This window comes from Anomaloglossus baeobatrachus, chromosome 9 (assembly GCF_048569485.1).
Source record: "Anomaloglossus baeobatrachus isolate aAnoBae1 chromosome 9, aAnoBae1.hap1, whole genome shotgun sequence".
Classification (NCBI taxonomy): Eukaryota; Metazoa; Chordata; class Amphibia; order Anura; family Aromobatidae; genus Anomaloglossus; species Anomaloglossus baeobatrachus.
The window spans coordinates 207,972,936-207,990,365 of NC_134361.1; the positions used below are offsets into that span (position 1 = coordinate 207,972,936).

At 58.5% G+C, this 17,430-nt stretch overlaps 1 protein-coding gene across 1 annotated transcript; it reads right to left on the reverse strand.

Annotated features, from left to right (window-relative positions):
• Positions 1–1,236: 1,236 nt before the first annotated feature.
• On the reverse strand, positions 1,237–17,181 carry SEC16A (SEC16 homolog A, endoplasmic reticulum export factor). The gene is made up of 24 exons (XM_075324338.1): positions 17,123–17,181; positions 16,785–16,923; positions 16,155–16,394; positions 15,584–15,681; positions 15,256–15,337; positions 15,068–15,185; positions 14,851–14,962; positions 14,606–14,711; positions 14,392–14,532; positions 14,001–14,114; positions 13,715–13,916; positions 12,299–12,541; positions 12,058–12,140; positions 11,925–11,972; positions 11,697–11,846; positions 11,361–11,438; positions 10,354–10,413; positions 10,153–10,267; positions 9,877–10,014; positions 8,198–8,289; positions 6,290–6,349; positions 5,526–5,585; positions 2,777–2,863; positions 1,237–2,006 (listed from the first exon to the last, which is right to left on the reverse strand). Exons 1-24 carry the CDS (start codon positions 17,176–17,178, stop codon positions 1,938–1,940), a joined length of 2,691 nt encoding a protein of 896 aa, XP_075180453.1. The 5' UTR covers positions 17,179–17,181; the 3' UTR covers positions 1,237–1,937.
• Positions 17,182–17,430: the final 249 nt, after the last annotated feature.

Sequence of the window (17,430 nt, forward strand, 5' to 3'; positions counted from 1 at the left end):
GTGGCGGGAGGAGATGACTGCACAGACTGCGGACAGCGGCCCCCTGGTGGCGGGAGGCGGTCACTGCACAGACTGCGCACGGCGGCCCCTGGTGGCGAGAGGAGGTCGTTGCACCTGGGCCCCTATATTTAGGGTCACATTTATTTCCGCTGATCGCTGTTTCGGGGGGTGTTTGCGGCTGGATGTCCTTTTTTTTAGTCCGTAGAGGTGAAGACCCGTCCCTCCGCCGCTCCTCGTACATTTCTCCTGATGTTTTGCACGGACAAGGCAGCGGGGGCCGGTGGAAAGTGCAATATTTAGGCCACGTTCACACCTTCAGTATTTGTAACAAAAGCCAGGAGAGGAACATCCAGAGGAGGAGGATGGTGGATACACGGGCCACGTCTGCCCAATACTGCAGGTGTAAACGTGGCCTCATAAAGACATTTGTACATTACAGCCGGACACATCTACGTGACATTGTACATCAGTATCAACGCCGCAGTCTCCCACCACTGACATGGGAGTCTTCCCGCCGTGCTGAGGTTGAAATAACACCGCTGCAGCCAATCACAGGACACCCCAGGATGATCCCTAGGGGACACGGCCTTTAGTACTAGTGCCAGTCTGGGGAGGGTTTGGGCCAATTAGCAGAAGATAGTGGCACCTCCTGTATTATACCCCAGAGCTGCACTCACTATTCTGCTGCTGCAGTCACTGTGTACATATATTACATTACTGATCCTGAATTACCTCCTGTATTATACCCCAGAGCTGCACTCACTATTCTGCTGCTGCAGTCACTGTGTACATACATTACTGATCCTGAGTTACCTCCTGTATTATACTCCAGAGCTGCACTCACTGTGTACATATATTACTGATCCTGTGTTACATCCTATATTCTACTCCAGAGCTGCACTCACTATTCTGCTGGTGCAGTCACTGTGTACATATATTACATTACTGATCCTGAGTTACCTCCTGTATTATACTCCAGAGCTGTACTCACTATTCTGCTGGTGCAGTCACTGTGTACATATATTACATTACTGATCCTGAGTTACCTCCTGTATTATACTCCAGAGCTGCACTCACTATTCTGCTGGTGCAGTCACTGTGTACATACATTACTGATCCACTATTATTCTCCAGAGCTGCGCTCAGCCTTCTGTTTAGTACAGTGACAGCCCGTGTATATCGGACCCCTCCCCCGCACGCTCAGTGATTGTTGTGAGATCAAAGCTTTTGTGTATTTTTTTTATTTAAATAATTTTATAAAACATTAAAAGCGTCCAGTCTGTGTCTCTGTCCGTCTCTGACGTCCGGGCGTCCCGCGGTGTGCTGCAGACACAGGAGGGCGGGGGAGGGGCGCTCACCTGATTTTCGGAGGAGAATCCTTTGATTTATTTCCAGGAGTCGTTTAATCAGAGAATTAATTATATTGCACTTAAAAAAAAAAAAAAAAAAATCACAGAGATCAGAAAGTTGAGGGTGAAATCTACAGGAGGGTGGAGGGGTAGAGGAGGGGTACAGCAGAGGAACGCACCGCCCCCGGCCCACCAGGACCGGTGATACACAGGCTGCACTGGCCGCAGGTGTCAGGAGACGTCTTCTGGCGTTCATTAGTCTCAGTCTTAATATATTATTCTCTGGGTGGGGGAGGGGCGGAGCGCGGCCTCATCATGGCGGCACTATTAGCGCTCGCGCTGTGCAGCGTCAATGAGGGAAAGGCCACAAGGAGCGACGTCTTCTCTCTCCATACGATGGTTCTAGAATGATCCGGGCCCCGGGGGGGCCGAGGGGGAGCGACAGTCACTGCAACAACAACGCGCTCTGACTAGTCCAGGCGTTAATCACTTCACCCAGAAGATGAATCCAAGTGTGCGCTCAGAGGCACCGGAGACTGCAGCCGGACCTGGTGAAATGTTCAGGAGGATCCGCAGCCCACGGAGCATCTACTTCAGAGACGGATACTTCCGCTGAGCAAGCCGGACAGGCCGCGCCGCACCCGAGGAGGCAGGAGGCTGCGGTACAGGAGGAAGAGTCAGGGCCATGTGCAGTAATACATCACCTCCAGAGCTGCACTCACTATTCTGCTGTTACATCATGTCTGATCCTCCAGAGCTGCACTCACTATTCTGCTGTTACATCATGTCTGATCTGCTAGTCACCTCCAGAGCTGCACTCACTATTCTGCTGTTACATCATGTCTGATCCTCCAGAGCTGCACTCACTATTCTGCTGTTACATCATGTCTTATCCTCCAGAGCTGCACTCACTATTCTGCTGTTACATCATGTCTAATCCTCCAGTCACCTCCAGAGCTGCACTCACTATTCTCCTGTTACATCATGTCTAATATCCTCCAGAGCTGCACTCACTATTCTGCTGTTTCATCATGTCTGATCCTCCAGAGCTGCAGTCACTATTCTGCCGTTAAATCATATCTTAATCCTCCAGTCACCTCCACAGCTGTACTCACCATTCTGTATTTACATCGTATCTTAGCCCCCAGTCACCTCTAGTGCTGTACCCACTATTCTGCTGTCACATAGTGACTGATCCTGCAGTCACCTCCAGAGCTGCAGTCACTATTCCAGGGATATTTTGGGTCTTATCCTCCAGTCACCTCCAGAGCTGCAGAAACAACTGATCCTTACAAGCTAATGTCAGTAATGTGCAGCAGAGGGGAAACAAGAATCCTGCTTGTTTGCAGCTCTGGTTGTGAGTGGTGCACGTCTCGGGGTCAGTGTTACATCAGTAAGTGTTGTGCAGATTTCGGAACTTTACTCACTTGTGCAAAGTTTGCAGGATTATAGAAGGGAACGGCGGCAGCAGCAGGAGGAGGAGGAGCGGCGCCAGGGGCCGAGGTACCAGAGACCTGGAACAGAGACAGAATGGGTCAGATCTCCCTTTTGTTTCGCAGCGACGGTGAAGGAGCCGGCAGAGCTGGAGAGATACATAGTGATGACATCAGCTTCACCCGGTCACCACACGTGACGGGAGTCGGGGGGCACAACTGACTAAGACCTTGTATTTTTCACCAATTTTCAGGATCTCTGCTTGCTGTCATTACACAGGACTCTATGTATACTGTCACCAGTATTCAGCCCGACCTGACCTGACCCTGCACACAGAGGAGCGGAGGCCGGGGCCGCATCATCTCAGCCTGACCATTCTGTTTACATTCAGCAAATGTGAAGTCCAGGAATGGGATTTTCAGCTTCTGGATGTAAACAAGAATGTTTCCAGTCACTGACAGCAAGCAGAGGACGGGTGAGGGATGGAATGAGCCCTGGAGCTGTCACTGTGCAGAGACCCGTCCGCTCTCCTACAACCTGAGTCTACAGCTCTGCAGGAAAACTCCTTCACCGACCATCCTGGAGACACCGGTGAAGAAAGGACTGGAGGACGGATCATGTGGCATGCACTGGTGAGGAGGGACAAGCAGGCTCCGCAGCATGCACATACCGTGCCGTTAATATATTAGTCAGGAACCAAAGCCCTCGGCCGTCCGGGACCGAGCGCCCGCCACCCCCGGGTCGTCCGAGGCCGAACAACTGACAAATCCCAGCCGTCCAGGACCGAGCGCTCACCACCCCCGAGTCGTCCGGGACCGAGCGCCTGTCTTGAGTCATCCAAGAGGGCAAATAGGCAGCAGTGGAAGTGTCCACAGAGTCAGCAATAGACAATACTTTATACTCAGCCTTATTTCCTAACATCCGGCTTGCCGTCAATAAACTAATTCAAAGGTGTATTTGGGGGTGAGACCGGGGGCGGGACCGGGACCAGACAGAGACCGGGGGCGGGACCGGGACCAGACAGAGACCGGGGGCGGGACCGGGACCAGACAGAGAACCGGGGGCGGGACCGGGACCAGACAGAGAACCGGGGGCGGGACCGGGACCAGACAGAGAACCGGGGGCGGGACCGGGACCAGACAGAGAACCGGGGGCGGGACCGGGACCAGACAGAGAACCGGGGGCGGGACCGGGACCAGACAGAGAACCGGGGGCGGGACCGGGACCAGACAGAGAACCGGGGGCGGGACCGGGACCAGACAGAGAACCGGGGGCGGGACCGGGACCAGACAGAGAACCGGGGGCGGGACCGGGACCAGACAGAGAACCGGGGGCGGGACCGGGACCAGACAGAGAACCGGGACCGGGACCAGACAGAGAACCGGGGGCGGGACCAGACAGAGAACCGGGGGCGGGACCAGACAGAGAACCGGGGGCGGGACCAGACAGAGAACCGGGGGCGGGACCAGACAGAGAACCGGGGGCGGGACCAGACAGAGAACCGGGGGCGGGACCGGGACCAGACAGAGACCGGGGGGCGGGACCGGGACCAGACAGAGAACCGGGGGCGGGACCGGGACCAGACAGAGAACCGGGGGCGGGACCGGGACCAGACAGAGAACCGGGGGCGGGACCGGGACCAGACAGAGAACCGGGGGCGGGACCGGGACCAGACAGAGAACCGGGGGCGGGACCGGGACCAGACAGAGAACCGGGGGCGGGACCGGGACCAGACAGAGAACCGGGGGCGGGACCAGACAGAGAACCGGGGGCGGGACCAGACAGAGAACCGGGGGCGGGACCAGACAGAGAACCGGGGGCGGGACCAGACAGAGAACCGGGGGCGGGACCAGACAGAGAACCGGGGGCGGGACCAGACAGAGAACCGGGGGCGGGACCAGACAGAGAACCGGGGGCGGGACCAGACAGAGAACCGGGGGCGGGACCAGACAGAGAACCGGGGGCGGGACCAGACAGAGAACCGGGGGCGGGACCAGACAGAGAACCGGGGGCGGGACCAGACAGAGAACCGGGGGCGGGACCAGACAGAGAACCGGGGGCGGGACCAGACAGAGAACCGGGGGCGGGACCAGACAGAGAACCGGGGGCGGGACCAGACAGAGAACCGGGGGCGGGACCAGACAGAGAACCGGGGGCGGGACCAGACAGAGAACCGGGGGCGGGACCAGACAGAGAACCGGGGGCGGGACCAGACAGAGAACCGGGGGGCGGGACCAGACAGAGAACCGGGGGCGGGACCAGACAGAGAACCGGGGGCGGGACCAGACAGAGAACCGGGGGCGGGACCAGACAGAGAACCGGGGGCGTGACCAGACAGAGAACCGGGGCGGGACCAGACAGAGAACGGGGCCGGACCAGACCGAGAACGGGGCGGGACCAGACCGAGAACGGGGCGGGACCAGACCGAGAACGGGGCGGGACTTTTGCGTTCATTGACAGCAAGCAGAGATGAAACTAGAGAGGAGATCCATTGAAGATGAGCAGAACACAAGCAGAGCGGCCGGAGAGCGACCACCGCCGGCCTCACCCCCTGTGACCACAGAACGCGTCTGTGTGAGTGACCCAAAAGTGGCAGACGTGAGGGAACGAGAGCGCAGGGTGAAGACAAGGTAAGAGAAGGCAAGCTAAATTAGTACATGAAACGTGTCAAAAAGAAAGAAAACATCAGGGTGGAAAAAAAAAAGCAGCAGCAGCACCCCTGCGGTGGCCAGCGGCGTGTACCTGATGGAAATGCCGGCTTACTTCACGAGATAAGGAGCTCAGAGAGCTAGACCGAGAAAGCTACAAAGAAAAAGCAAAATCCACACACAACTAATGAGAAAACCATGCATCATCCAGCGTCCCACCCTGCAGACGTCCGGCCGAAACACAGCACACGAGGACGGCCGATGTGCGGAGAGCGCGGGCCGGGAGGGGTCTGAGGCCGGGGACATGCGCCTCACAGGGGCCATCACTAACAAGCCCTTTCCCAAACATGACAGCAGCGCTGCGCCTCATCCCTGGAGATAAAGGGTTGTACGGAAATCTGGAATCACTAAGGGTTTCCTTACATTGCTCAAAACAAGTGAGCTGAGCGAGGCGACACGACTAGTCGGAATGTGGCCGGGAGTGTACATATCGCATAGGTCACATGTCTGCCCGGAGAATCCTGACAGTGCGTGCAATAAGGGGAGTCACAGACTGCAGACTTCCATACCGGGACAATCCCTTTAATTACACACCACTTGTTGGCAATGGCCGCACAGTTATTTTTAGGAAACCGCTTGTTAGCAGCCACATTGCTGAAGAGCGCTGGACCCCGGCCCAAAAGCCTGAAGAAGGTAAAACTGACGTTAAGTGCAGCTCCCGACACTGGACGATCAGCGCTTTACCCAAAGAGGCGCAAACCCCTCCTCGGTATGTAGCGGCCGGCTCCTCCGCATGGGCGATGATGGGAAATGACACGATGCAGAATGGGGGCACTGCCTGATCCCGCTGGATCTTACCTCTCCGGAGGGGACGTCTTCATGATTAGCCACTGGGAGATCCAGGCCAGAGGCCAAAAACTGAAAGAGAAGCGATAAATATTCACCAGGGTCTCACACACCGACCGGCGAGCAATCTCCCCCAAAGAGAGCGGCCACCCTCCCCCCCCCCCCCCGAAGAGAGCGGCACCCTCACCCCCCCCCCCCAAAGAGAGCGGCACCCTCACCCCCCCCCCCCAAAGAGAGCGGCACCCTCACCCCCCCCCAAAGAGAGCGGCACCCTCACCCCCCCCCTTAAAGAGAGCGGCACCCTCACCCCCCCCCTTAAAGAGAGCGGCACCCTCACCCCCCCCCAAAGAGAGCGGCACCCTCACCCCCCCCCAAAGAGAGCGGCACCCTCACCCCCCCCCCCCAAAGAGAGCGGCACCCTCACCCCCCCCCCCAAAGAGAGCGGCACCCTCACCCCCCCCAAAGAGAGCGGCACCCTCACCCCCCCCCCCCAAAGAGAGCGGCACCCTCACCCCCCCCCCCCCAAAGAGAGCGGCACCCTCACCCCCCCCCCCCCCCAAAGAGAGCGGCACCCTCACCCCCCCCCCCCAAAGAGAGCGGCACCCTCACCCCCCCCCCCAAAGAGAGCGGCACCCTCACCCCCCCCCCCAAAGAGAGCGGCACCCTCACCCCCCCCAAAGAGAGCGGCACCCTCACCCCCCCCAAAGAGAGCGGCACCCTCACCCCCCCCAAAGAGAGCGGCACCCTCACCCCCCCCAAAGAGAGCAGAACACTCACCCCCCCCCAAAGAGAGCAGAACACTCACCCCCCCCAAAGAGAGCAGAACACTCACCCCCCCCAAAGAGAGCAGAACACTCACCCCCCCAAAGAGAGCAGAACACTCACCCCCCCAAAGAGAGCAGCACACTCACCCCCCCAAGAAAGCAGCACACTCACCCCCCCAAGAAAGCAGCACACTCACCCCCCCAAGAAAGCAGCACACTCACCCCCCCAAGAAAGCAGCACACTCACCCCCCCAAGAGAGCAGCACACTCACCCCCCAAAGAGCAGCGCGGCCCCCCTTTACTCCCCGCAGAGAGCAGCGCGGCCCCCCTTTACCCCCGCAGAGAGCAGCGCGGCCCCCCTTTAGCCCCGCAGAGAGCAGCGCGGCCCCCCTTTACCCCCGCAGAGAGCAGCGCGGCCCCCCTTTACCCCCGCAGAGAGCAGCGCGGCCCCCCTTTACCCCCGCAGAGAGCAGCGTGGCCCCCCTTTACCCCCGCAGAGAGCAGCGCGGCCCCCCTTTACCCCCGCAGAGAGCAGCGCGGCCCCCCTTTACCCCCGCAGAGAGCAGCGCGGCCCCCCCTTTACCCCCGCAGAGAGCAGCGCGGCCCCCCTTTACCCCCGCAGAGAGCAGCGCGGCCCCCCTTTACCCCCGCAGAGCAGTGCGGCCCCCCTTTACCCCCGCAGAGAGCAGTGCGGCCCCCCTTTACCCCCGCAGAGAGCAGCGCGGCCCCCCTCCCTCACAGAGAGTAGCAGGATATCGGATGGGCGCTCGGCCTCCGGTAGATATAAGTAATCCTGTCATTTATTACGCGCTCGCTCCACTCTCAAGAACACAGATTTTTCATCTCAATATTTACCGCTCGTTACCTAGGTTACCAACCACCACATAAGTATGGCCAGCGGTGGCCGGTGAATGTCCCTCACGGCTTGCTGTATACCGGGCCCCTGTATTGGCAGCTGTGCCCGATCCCCTGGTGTCAGAGATCTGCACCCCCTGCCAATCATCAGGAGCGCCCGCCACAAACCGGACTCCAGGAGGCAGAGGCCAAGGAGCCTCCAGCACGGATCTCCCCGGTGATGATCACTACTTGGCTGAAGGTTTAGGGGATCCAGTGAAAGGTTCCCGAATCTCCCATTCATCACAAGGCGGCGTCTCACCTGTGTGTGTGCGGAGCCGTCCACGCCGGGCTGATCGGACGACTGGACCATCTCTGCCTCAGAACCAACCGGCGGGTGACATTCTTCTGGGACTGTCAGAAACCATGGAAATAGATCACCATCATGCAAACACCACAGCAGCAGCCACCGAGACCACCGAACCGGACCCTGTATAATAACTTCCCCCGGGAGCAGAGCGCCCCTGCTGCAGAGGATGTGACCGGACCCTGCATAATAACTGCCCCCGGGAGCAGAGCGGCCCCTGCTGCAGAGCATGTGACCGGACCCTGTATAATAACTGCCCCCGGGAGCAGAGCGGCGCCTGCTGCAGAGGATGCGACCGGACCCTGTATGATATCTGCCCCCGGGAGCAGAGCGGCCCCTGCTGCAGAGGATGCGACCGGACCCTGTATAATAACTGCCCCCGGGAGCAGAGCGGCCCCTGCTGCAAAGGATGTGACCGGACCCTGTATGATAGCGGCCCCCGGGAGCAGAGCGGCCCCTGCTGCAGAGGATGCGACCGGACCCTGGATAATAACTGCCCCCGGGAGCAGAGCAGCCCCTGCTGCAGAGGATGCGACCGGACCCTGTATGATATCTGCCCCCGGGAGCAGAGCGGCCCCTGCTGCAGAGGATGTGACCAGACCCTGGATAATAACTGCCCCCGGGAGCAGAGCGGCCCCTGCTGCAGAGGATGTGACCAGACCCTGGATAATAACTGCCCCCGGGAGCAGAGCGGCCCCTGCTGCAGAGGATGTGACCAGACCCTGGATAATAACTGCCCCCCGGGAGCAGAGCAGCCCCTGCTGCAGAGGATGTGACCCGGACCCTGTATAATAACTGCCCCCGGGAGCAGAGCGGCCCCTGCTGCAGAGGATGTGACCAGACCCTGGATAATAACTGCCCCCGGGAGCAGAGCGGCCCCTGCTGCAGAGGATGTGACCGGACCCTGTATGATATCTGCCCCCGGGAGCAGAGCGGCCCCTGCTGCAGAGGATGTGACCAGACCCTGGATAATAACTGCCCCCGGGAGCAGAGCAGCCCCTGCTGCAGAGGATGTGACCGGACCCTGTATAATAACTGCCCCCGGGAGCAGAGCGGCCCCTGCTGCAGAGGATGTGACCAGACCCTGGATAATAACTGCCCCCGGGAGCAGAGCGGCCCCTGCTGCAGAGGATGTGACCGGACCCTGTATGATATCTGCCCCCGGGAGCAGAGCCGCCCCTGCTGCAGAGGATGTGACCAGACCCTGGATAATAACTGCCCCCGGGAGCAGAGCAGCCCCTGCTGCAGAGGATGTGACCGGACCCTGTATAATAACTGCCCCCGGGAGCAGAGCGGCCCCTGCTGCAGAGGATGTGACCGGACCCTGTATAATAACTGCCCCCTGGGAGCAGAGCGGCCCCTGCTGCAGAGGATGTGACCGGACCCTGTATGATATCTGCCCCTGGGAGCAGAGCGGCCCCTGCGGCAGAGGATGTGACCGGACCCTGTATGATATCTGCCCCTGGGAGCAGAGCGGCCCCTGCGGCAGAGGATGTGACCGGACCCTGTATGATATCTGCCCCCCGGGGGTAGAGTGGCCCGTGCTGCAGAGCATTTGACCGGACCCTGTATATCATCTGCCCCCCGGGGGGGTACATGGATGAAGGATGGGCAGGTGCAGATTAACCACTTACCAGCGTTCGGGACAAAGAGATTTGTAGGGATCGGCATCGGGGTCAAGGGAGCAAACAGATCAGCTGGTGGCGGCACAGGGTGGGCCGGTTTGTTGCCCCCAGGGTTTAACACGTCCACATATCGAGCCCGAGCTCCAACTGGCGGAGGATGAGAAGCAGAATGGGTGCGCTCAGCATATGTCAGCGATACACAAGGGGAGAAAGAAGCAAAACCTGATGTAATAGGTGGTCCCGTCACTTCTGCTGCCCCTGGATTGGGAGGAGCGATATCTGTACCTGCTTTTATGGAGAACATGTTCACTGAAGGATTGGGGGGGGCGCCGGCCACTCCTGGGCCTGAGGGGGCCGGTCTCTTCGGCATGCCGGACGGAGGCGGAGGCAGCGGCTTGTTCTGGAATGAAAGGATCCCAATTGGATCATTCACAATAACCACAGTGCATCCTCCGATGAGGACGAGACCGGACACCGGACACTCACATCCTCCCCCTCCGGCTCATCCTGGTTAATCCACCGCTGTCGTGCTTCATCCCACACAATCTACAACACAAAGAAAAGTCTTCAGCAAGTGACCGGCGAAACGCCAGAAGTCAACAATGGGGACAGTGGCCACCGCTCGTGTGACCGGCGAAACGCCAGAAGTCATCAATGGGGACTGCGGCCACCACTCGTGTGACCGGCGAAACGTCATAAGTCACCAATGGGGACTGCAGCCACTGCTCGTGTGACCGGCAAAACGTCATGTCATCAATGGGGACTGCGGCCACTGCTTGCGTGACAAGCGAAACGTCAGAAGTCATCAATGGGGACAGTGGCCACCACTCGTGTGACCGGTGAAACGCCAGAAGTCATCAATGGGGACCGCATCCGTACACATCACAGGGGGACTGCAGAGCTCCGCGGCCGTGCACATTGCAGGGGGACTGCTGCGCTCCGCAGCCGTGCACATTATTGAAGACTGCAGCGCTCTGCGGCCGTGCACGATACAGGGGACTGCAGCGCTCTGCGGCCATCTCCGCAGCCATCGCGGGAGGACTGCAGCACTCTGCGGCCGTGCACATTGAGGACTGCAGCGCTCCGCGGCCGTGCACATCGCAGGGGGACTGCAGTGCTCCGCGGCCGTGCACATTGAGGACTGCTGCGCTCCGCGGCCGTGCACATTATTGAGGACTGCAGCGCTCAGCGGCCGTGCACATCACAGGGGGACTGCAGTGCTCCGCGGCCGTGCACATTATTGAGGACTGCAGCGCTCCGCGGCCGTGCACATCACAGGGGGACTGCAGCGCTCCGCGGCCGTGCACATCACGGGGGGATGGTTTGCTCTGCTCACACTGCTGGAGGAGAAGTGCCGCATCTACCACGGGGCCTGGTCAGGGTCTGTCCTCAGATCAGACATGAACCTAGTGACTGTGGAAGAGGCAGAGACGCCGGCGGACAACGCTGCCCCCTAGAGCACAGAACGCAGAATACAAGCCGCTCGTCCTTACAGATTTGTTCCTGTCGTCGGGCAGGTGGGCCTCGTTCTTCCCTTTCCTCATCAGCCAGCCAAACCAACTTCTACCGCTCTACAAAATGGTATGAAGAGAGAAAAGTATCAGAACCGGAAGCCGAGCGTCTGCTACAGGGCACAGGAGGGTCAGTGATACATAGCCGTAACCGTACGTCATGGTGAGACCCCCAGGAAACGCTGCGGCAGCAGGGGGACCCTGTACTGACAGCCAGAACATAGAGCGGTGAGACCGCCCTGTACAGAGCGGCTGCACTGCTCTGCATTAATGTGACCCCGTGGTCTCTGCGCCCGGCGGCAGCTCGGCACGGCTCACCCCATGGGAAGCAATGGCCTTCGTGTCTTTCTTTGGCTCCGGCTTTTTCATTTCCGGTATAGGAGGCGGCGACGGCTGTAAACCGATGGAGCTCCTCCGGGTGGAGCCGACTGAGTGGGTGGAGGATTCAGAGGTGGTCCGGGTCCGTCTCTGCACATAAGAACATATAGCGTGAGGGGGACGCTGCGGAGCAGGGGGTGAGTCTCCCTATAACACCCTGCGGCTCACCATGTGAGACGACGACTGAGACACCGTCCTGGACCTCGGGCCCGGAGCCTAACAGAACAGCAAGGGTTAATAGTCACCAACAGCCGCATTAACCCTGCATGGGATTCCAGCCAATCAGGATGTGGATAATTACCATTTTTGCCATTTCTCCATAGAAGTCAAATCCAGAGTCGTGGAAGGTGGTCTTGGTGGGGGAGTTTGTCGGGGGTCTCTGGGCTGAAGACAAAATGAGAATGAATGAGGCTTGTACTCCAATATGGAGGAGAAGATTAACCCCGTACCCAGGCAGGTCATCTACAACAAATGGAGGGGTCTGTGTGATAAATCAACCCCCCCCAAGTGTCCATGGTGCGGACCCCGAGGGACGGGCTCACCTGGATCCGGGATCCACTGCTCTGGAGGAGTGAATTCTGCAGAGTGAGGAGGGCTCGGCACTGATTCCATGGGAGCCGGGGTATACATAGGCCCCTGGTCACCGCTTACAGGTACAAACCCGGGTCCAGGTGCTGGCATGGGGGGAAATGCATTGGGGGGAAATGCATTGGGGGCCACAGAGCTCGGCAGATCACCGCCCGGGGGAAGGGGTGGTGGATAAAGAGCAGCAGCGTTATCAGGACCTGGAAAGAAAAAATCATGAACAACCTTACAATAAAAACTCAAACAACAGGCGCCGGCACAAAGATCATAGAGAAATATACAGGGGCGAGGAGAAAAGCGGCCTGGTGTCCCCCCCTCTAACAGGTAATGTCACCCTCCCACCAGGAAACCACCCTCATGACCACCGAGAGAAGGCACCACATCCACCAACATCTGACAGCATGGCGCAGACCGAGAGACCTCCAAGGGCAGAGCTCACAGCCGAGAGACGAAGGACGGGTCACCGACCACTCACAGCCGAGAGTCTAAGGACGGGTCACCGACCACTCACAGCCGAGAGACTAAGGACGGGTCACCGACCACTCACAGCCGAGAGACGAAGGACGGGTCACCGACCACTCACAGCCGAGAGACTAAGGACGGGTCACCGACCGCTCACAGCCGAGAGACGAAGGACGGGTCACCGACCGCTCACAGCCGAGAGACGAAGGACAGGTCCCCGACCGCTCACAGCCGAGAGACGAAGGACGGGTCACCGACCACTCACAGCCGAGAGACGAAGGACGGGTCACCGACCACTCACAGCCGAGAGACGAAGGACGGGTCACCGACCACTCACAGCCGAGAGACGAAGGACGGGTCACCGACCACTCACAGCCGAGAGACGAAGGACGGGTCACCGACCACTCACAGCCGAGAGACGAAGGACGGGTCACCGACCACTCACAGCCGAGAGACGAAGGATGGGTCACCGACCACTCACAGCCGAGAGACGAAGGATGGGTCACCGACCACTCACAGCCGAGAGACCTCTAGGGGCAGAGCTCACAACCGAGAGACGAAGGACCAGTCACTGACCACTCACAGCCGAGAGACGAAGGACGGGTCACCGATTATTCACAGCCGAGAGACGAAGGGTCTCAATATTAAGTGATACAAATTAATTCAAAACAATAAGGGGCAGCATTAGGTTCATTCTTTTGGTTCGGTCTTCCAGTCACAGTATCTCATGTGAAATTAATTGCCCACCCCTGGAGTAGAGGCATCGCCCCTTATGATCCAGCACATTCATCCCTCTCGGGTTCATTACTTCCCCTTAGTGTTGGTTGGTGCCCCCCATACATGACACAGGAGGGGGGCCGCGCTGTCTGGCTGCTGCTCCAATTATTGTGGTGTCATTGACGGTCCCTTACCCGGCAGCGCCAGCTGAACCCCCTGCGTGGCCATCATGTTAGGGAGGTAGTTGGTCAGCAGTGGATTGTCGGTGGCGGCGGGCACATCGTGTATAGCAGTGATGCCCTCAGACTGGCTGATCTGGTCTTGCTCGGAGCTGGGCGTGCTGCAGGCGTACTGCTGTGGAGTCGTCCTGCCAGTGTTGTACACCACCGTGCCTTGCTACAGGAGGTGGAAGACAACAAGAGAAGCATTGGTCCTCCCGTCCTGCTCCATCCACGTCGGGCTGAACCGCTGCACACGTACCTTCATCTGCATGTCCAGGTGACGCAGCCTCAGAAGCCATGGAGGCTCCACAAATAACTCCTGCTCAGGCTTCTCCTTTAACTGAGGATCGAAAAACCTCAAATGTGAGGACACCTGAAAAAACAGCATACACAGGGTTAACAGGATTACGAGCGCTCGGGAGCTGCGTATACATAGGGGACAGTCACAAAGTATCAGGCCAGGAAAACCGAATCTGCCAAATATTACCCCAACCAGAAAAAAACAGAGCAAAGTGCAGAGGTGGGCTGGGGACCCCACACGAGGCTCGGCCTGCTGCCATTTACTGGGGTAAATCCAGGAGGAATCCACAGACGATGATGTATAGTTCACAGAGCGGCCATTATTCTGCACCATGTGGGGGTATGCTCACCTCGAGCAGCTGGCCCACCAGCACGGAGGAGTAGAAGGACGGGTGCCTGGTGATGGTCTTGGAGATGACTTCACAGTAGTGGAAGGCCTGAGCGGAGAGGCCGTACTCAGCCAGGCGACAGGCATAGACGAACTTAAAGACCTGCGAGAGAAAGTCCAATCAATCACCGAGCAGGGCCCGGTCCCGGAGCACAGCGGACCCCCGCAGCCCCTACCTGAATATTGGGGAGGGAGATGGTGTGCGCCCCCAGGGACTGGGCGTACTCGTAGGCCTCGGTCCTCTGGATGGCTTCATTACTGGCAAACTTAGCAAAAGGCAAACTGGGAAGAAAACACAAGGTAACATCATGGGAAATCCATAGACCTGGCACCTGTGCGCACCCTGACGAGGAGCGGCTGACAACAGCGGACAGTAGACGGCAGTGTGGGTATAGGACATTGCCCACTGCTGCGCTCTCACCTGTGGTTGGAGCCGATGAGAACTAACTTGGTTGTTTTCTTGGTGAATACGCCAAACCCGACCTGCGCCATTAAATAGCAGAAATGAGCGGCGTCCAGGAGCCCTCGGGAGGCTGCGGGGGGAGAAGGTTATACATGTGAGGAGCAATTACAGCTTTATGTATAGGATCATCATAGACGCCTGGGCCGCAGCCTCCGCCGCTGACCACCACACTCACCCAGCGTGTCTCCCATAGTCACGATGGTCCGGGTGGGGACATCCACATTATTGGTCAGGTTGGAGAGCACCATAGCGAGATGTGGCCGCCAGTCGCCCCATTTCTCGTCCCCACAACACTGCAATCAGCATATTACATTAGAATACAGGCTTTGGGCGCAGTCACCCCCGCCCACTCCCGACACTCACCGTGGCGGCTGCCGGCATCCTCCCAGACAGCAGCTGATACACCGTCTGCAGGGGATCATTAATCGGGAGACTGTTGGCAAACCTAGGACCAAACACAAAAGGGATGACAGCTGCGACATCTACCAGCTGGACCACCATGGTGGTGGTGACCGGCCCCCACATCTACCCAGACCCCTCTCCCTAACCTCCAATAGCCGCCCTCATTATAAGAGTTATAACACCAGCACAGAGTATTTCCAGGACACGGTGAGCCTGGATCAGGCAGGTGTAATGTGGGAGTGCGCGGGGCGGTGGCTCCACATCCGTTACATAACGCAGCATTCCTCACCTGGTCATTACCCGGGCGTGTGTGCGACTATCCATTTTACTGGCGAGCAGCAGAGCGTGGCCCCACAGCCCGTGCTTCATGGCCGACTCCAGCGCATCCTATCAAAGGGACAAGGAAATTCAGTCCGGGCGCCGCCGATCCCCTGTCACTCACAACCAGACACATGAAATATTCAGAAAGCAAAAGACTCCGATGTCACAAGAAAAAGAGAAACCGCGCCAAGCGGTAACCAGACAGGGGAAAAGGGAAGGTGCAGGACTCCCCAGCGGTAACAAGACGGGAGAAAGGGAATGTGCAGGAATCCCCAGTGGTAACGAGGCGGGGAAAAGGGAATGTGCAGGAGGCTTCGCGGTAACAAGACGAGAGAAAAGGGAATGTGCAGGAGACCTCGCGGTAACAAAATGGGGAAAGGGAATGTGAAGGAGACCTCGCGGTAACAAAATGGGGAAAGGGAATGTGCAGGAGGCCTCGCAGTAACAAGATGGGGAAAGGGAATGTGCAGGAGACCTCGCGGTAACAAGATGGGGAAAGGGAATGTGTAGGAGGCACCAAGAATAAACAGAACACTCACCTTTTTACGTCCGAAAAGCAGCAGCTCCCTGAACCTCTCCGTCTCCTTCTCCAGAACGACCCCCGAGTCAGGAAAGGTGTCTGTGAGGAAGGAGAGCTGCGATGCCCCGGACTCTTCCTCCTGCTCCAAAGGCTCGTTGGTAAAATCGATCAGATTCGCTTCGTTGGGCGACTTCCCTGGAAGCCAGACGGTTTTGTGGTCCTGGAGGAGAAGCTCCGCAATGTCGGTCCCTACGACGGTCTAAAAGAGTAAGAATGGGTTACGTGGGTTGTCTTCAATTACACTGAGGCGTCCATGGTACCTGCCGGCAGCGCGCCAGACCTGTAGATGTCAGCAGCATTACACAACCCCATAAACTACACCCCCACCGGGTTATGTGACATCGGCAGTATTTCTGACACCCATCATCCACCCTAGGATTACAGAGCGTCCTCCTGTCAGTGTGGTCAGCAGTGCAGCACCACAGCCAGCTCTGTGCAACACCGAGCTCGTCACTCCCACAACCACATCCCGGGAGTGGTAGGAGGCTTCAGGGCATGCTGGAACTTGGAGTTCACCAGTAGACCGAGCAGAGATACACGCAGCCGCACACAATGCATCACTGCAGCCTCCGAGGTCAGGACTACTCACCCCATTCTGCCGGCACATGAGAACGATGAAGTCCCACAGCAGACGCGCAGACTCCTGGTCTAACAACTTCTCGTTTTGTGAACAATCTTTGGCTTTATTTTGTGCAAAATTGATGACGTCGACTTTGTGAGTTTCATCTCTGCAGATTAAAAAAAAAAAAAAGAGTGAACGGGAAACTTCCAGGCAACAGACACGAGCCACAATCCAACCAGCATATACAAGGGCGGGGGGCCGAGACTTCTCACATTTACCCTCCCCCGATGACGGATATTCGTGGGTGAGCCATGAATTAGACCCCAGGAGGTCATTTTTATTAATATAGGTGAGAGGATTCTTACTTCACCAGGGGTCCGGGGAAAGCTCTCATCCGCTCCTGCTCCGGGCTGTTCTGCATGATGATCTGTGGCAAAAAGAAAGGAAGGGCCGTGAGTGAACGGGCGGAGACGGGGGGCGCCGATAGGGAGCGCATCCGGGGGGGGGAGGTTATGGCGCAGATGAGTGGGCGCAGATGAGGGGAGCACAGACGGGCGCAGACAGGGGAGGGGGGGGGGGCGCAGACAGGGGAGCACAGATGAGTGGTGCAGATGGGTGCAGACGGGGGAGCACAGATGAGTGGTGCAGATGGGTGCAGACGGGGGAGCACAGA

Coding starts and splice junctions, on each gene's coding strand:
- SEC16A (XM_075324338.1), bottom strand. CDS start 17,178: ATGCAGAACAGCCCGGAGCAGGAGCGGATGAGAGCTTTCCCCGGACCC. Junction 16,395..16,784: donor TCATGTGCCGGCAGAATGGG/GTGAGTAGTCCT, acceptor TTACTCTTTTAG/ACCGTCGTAGGGACCGACAT. Junction 15,682..16,154: donor TGCTTTTCGGACGTAAAAAG/GTGAGTGTTCTG, acceptor TCCCTTTGATAG/GATGCGCTGGAGTCGGCCAT.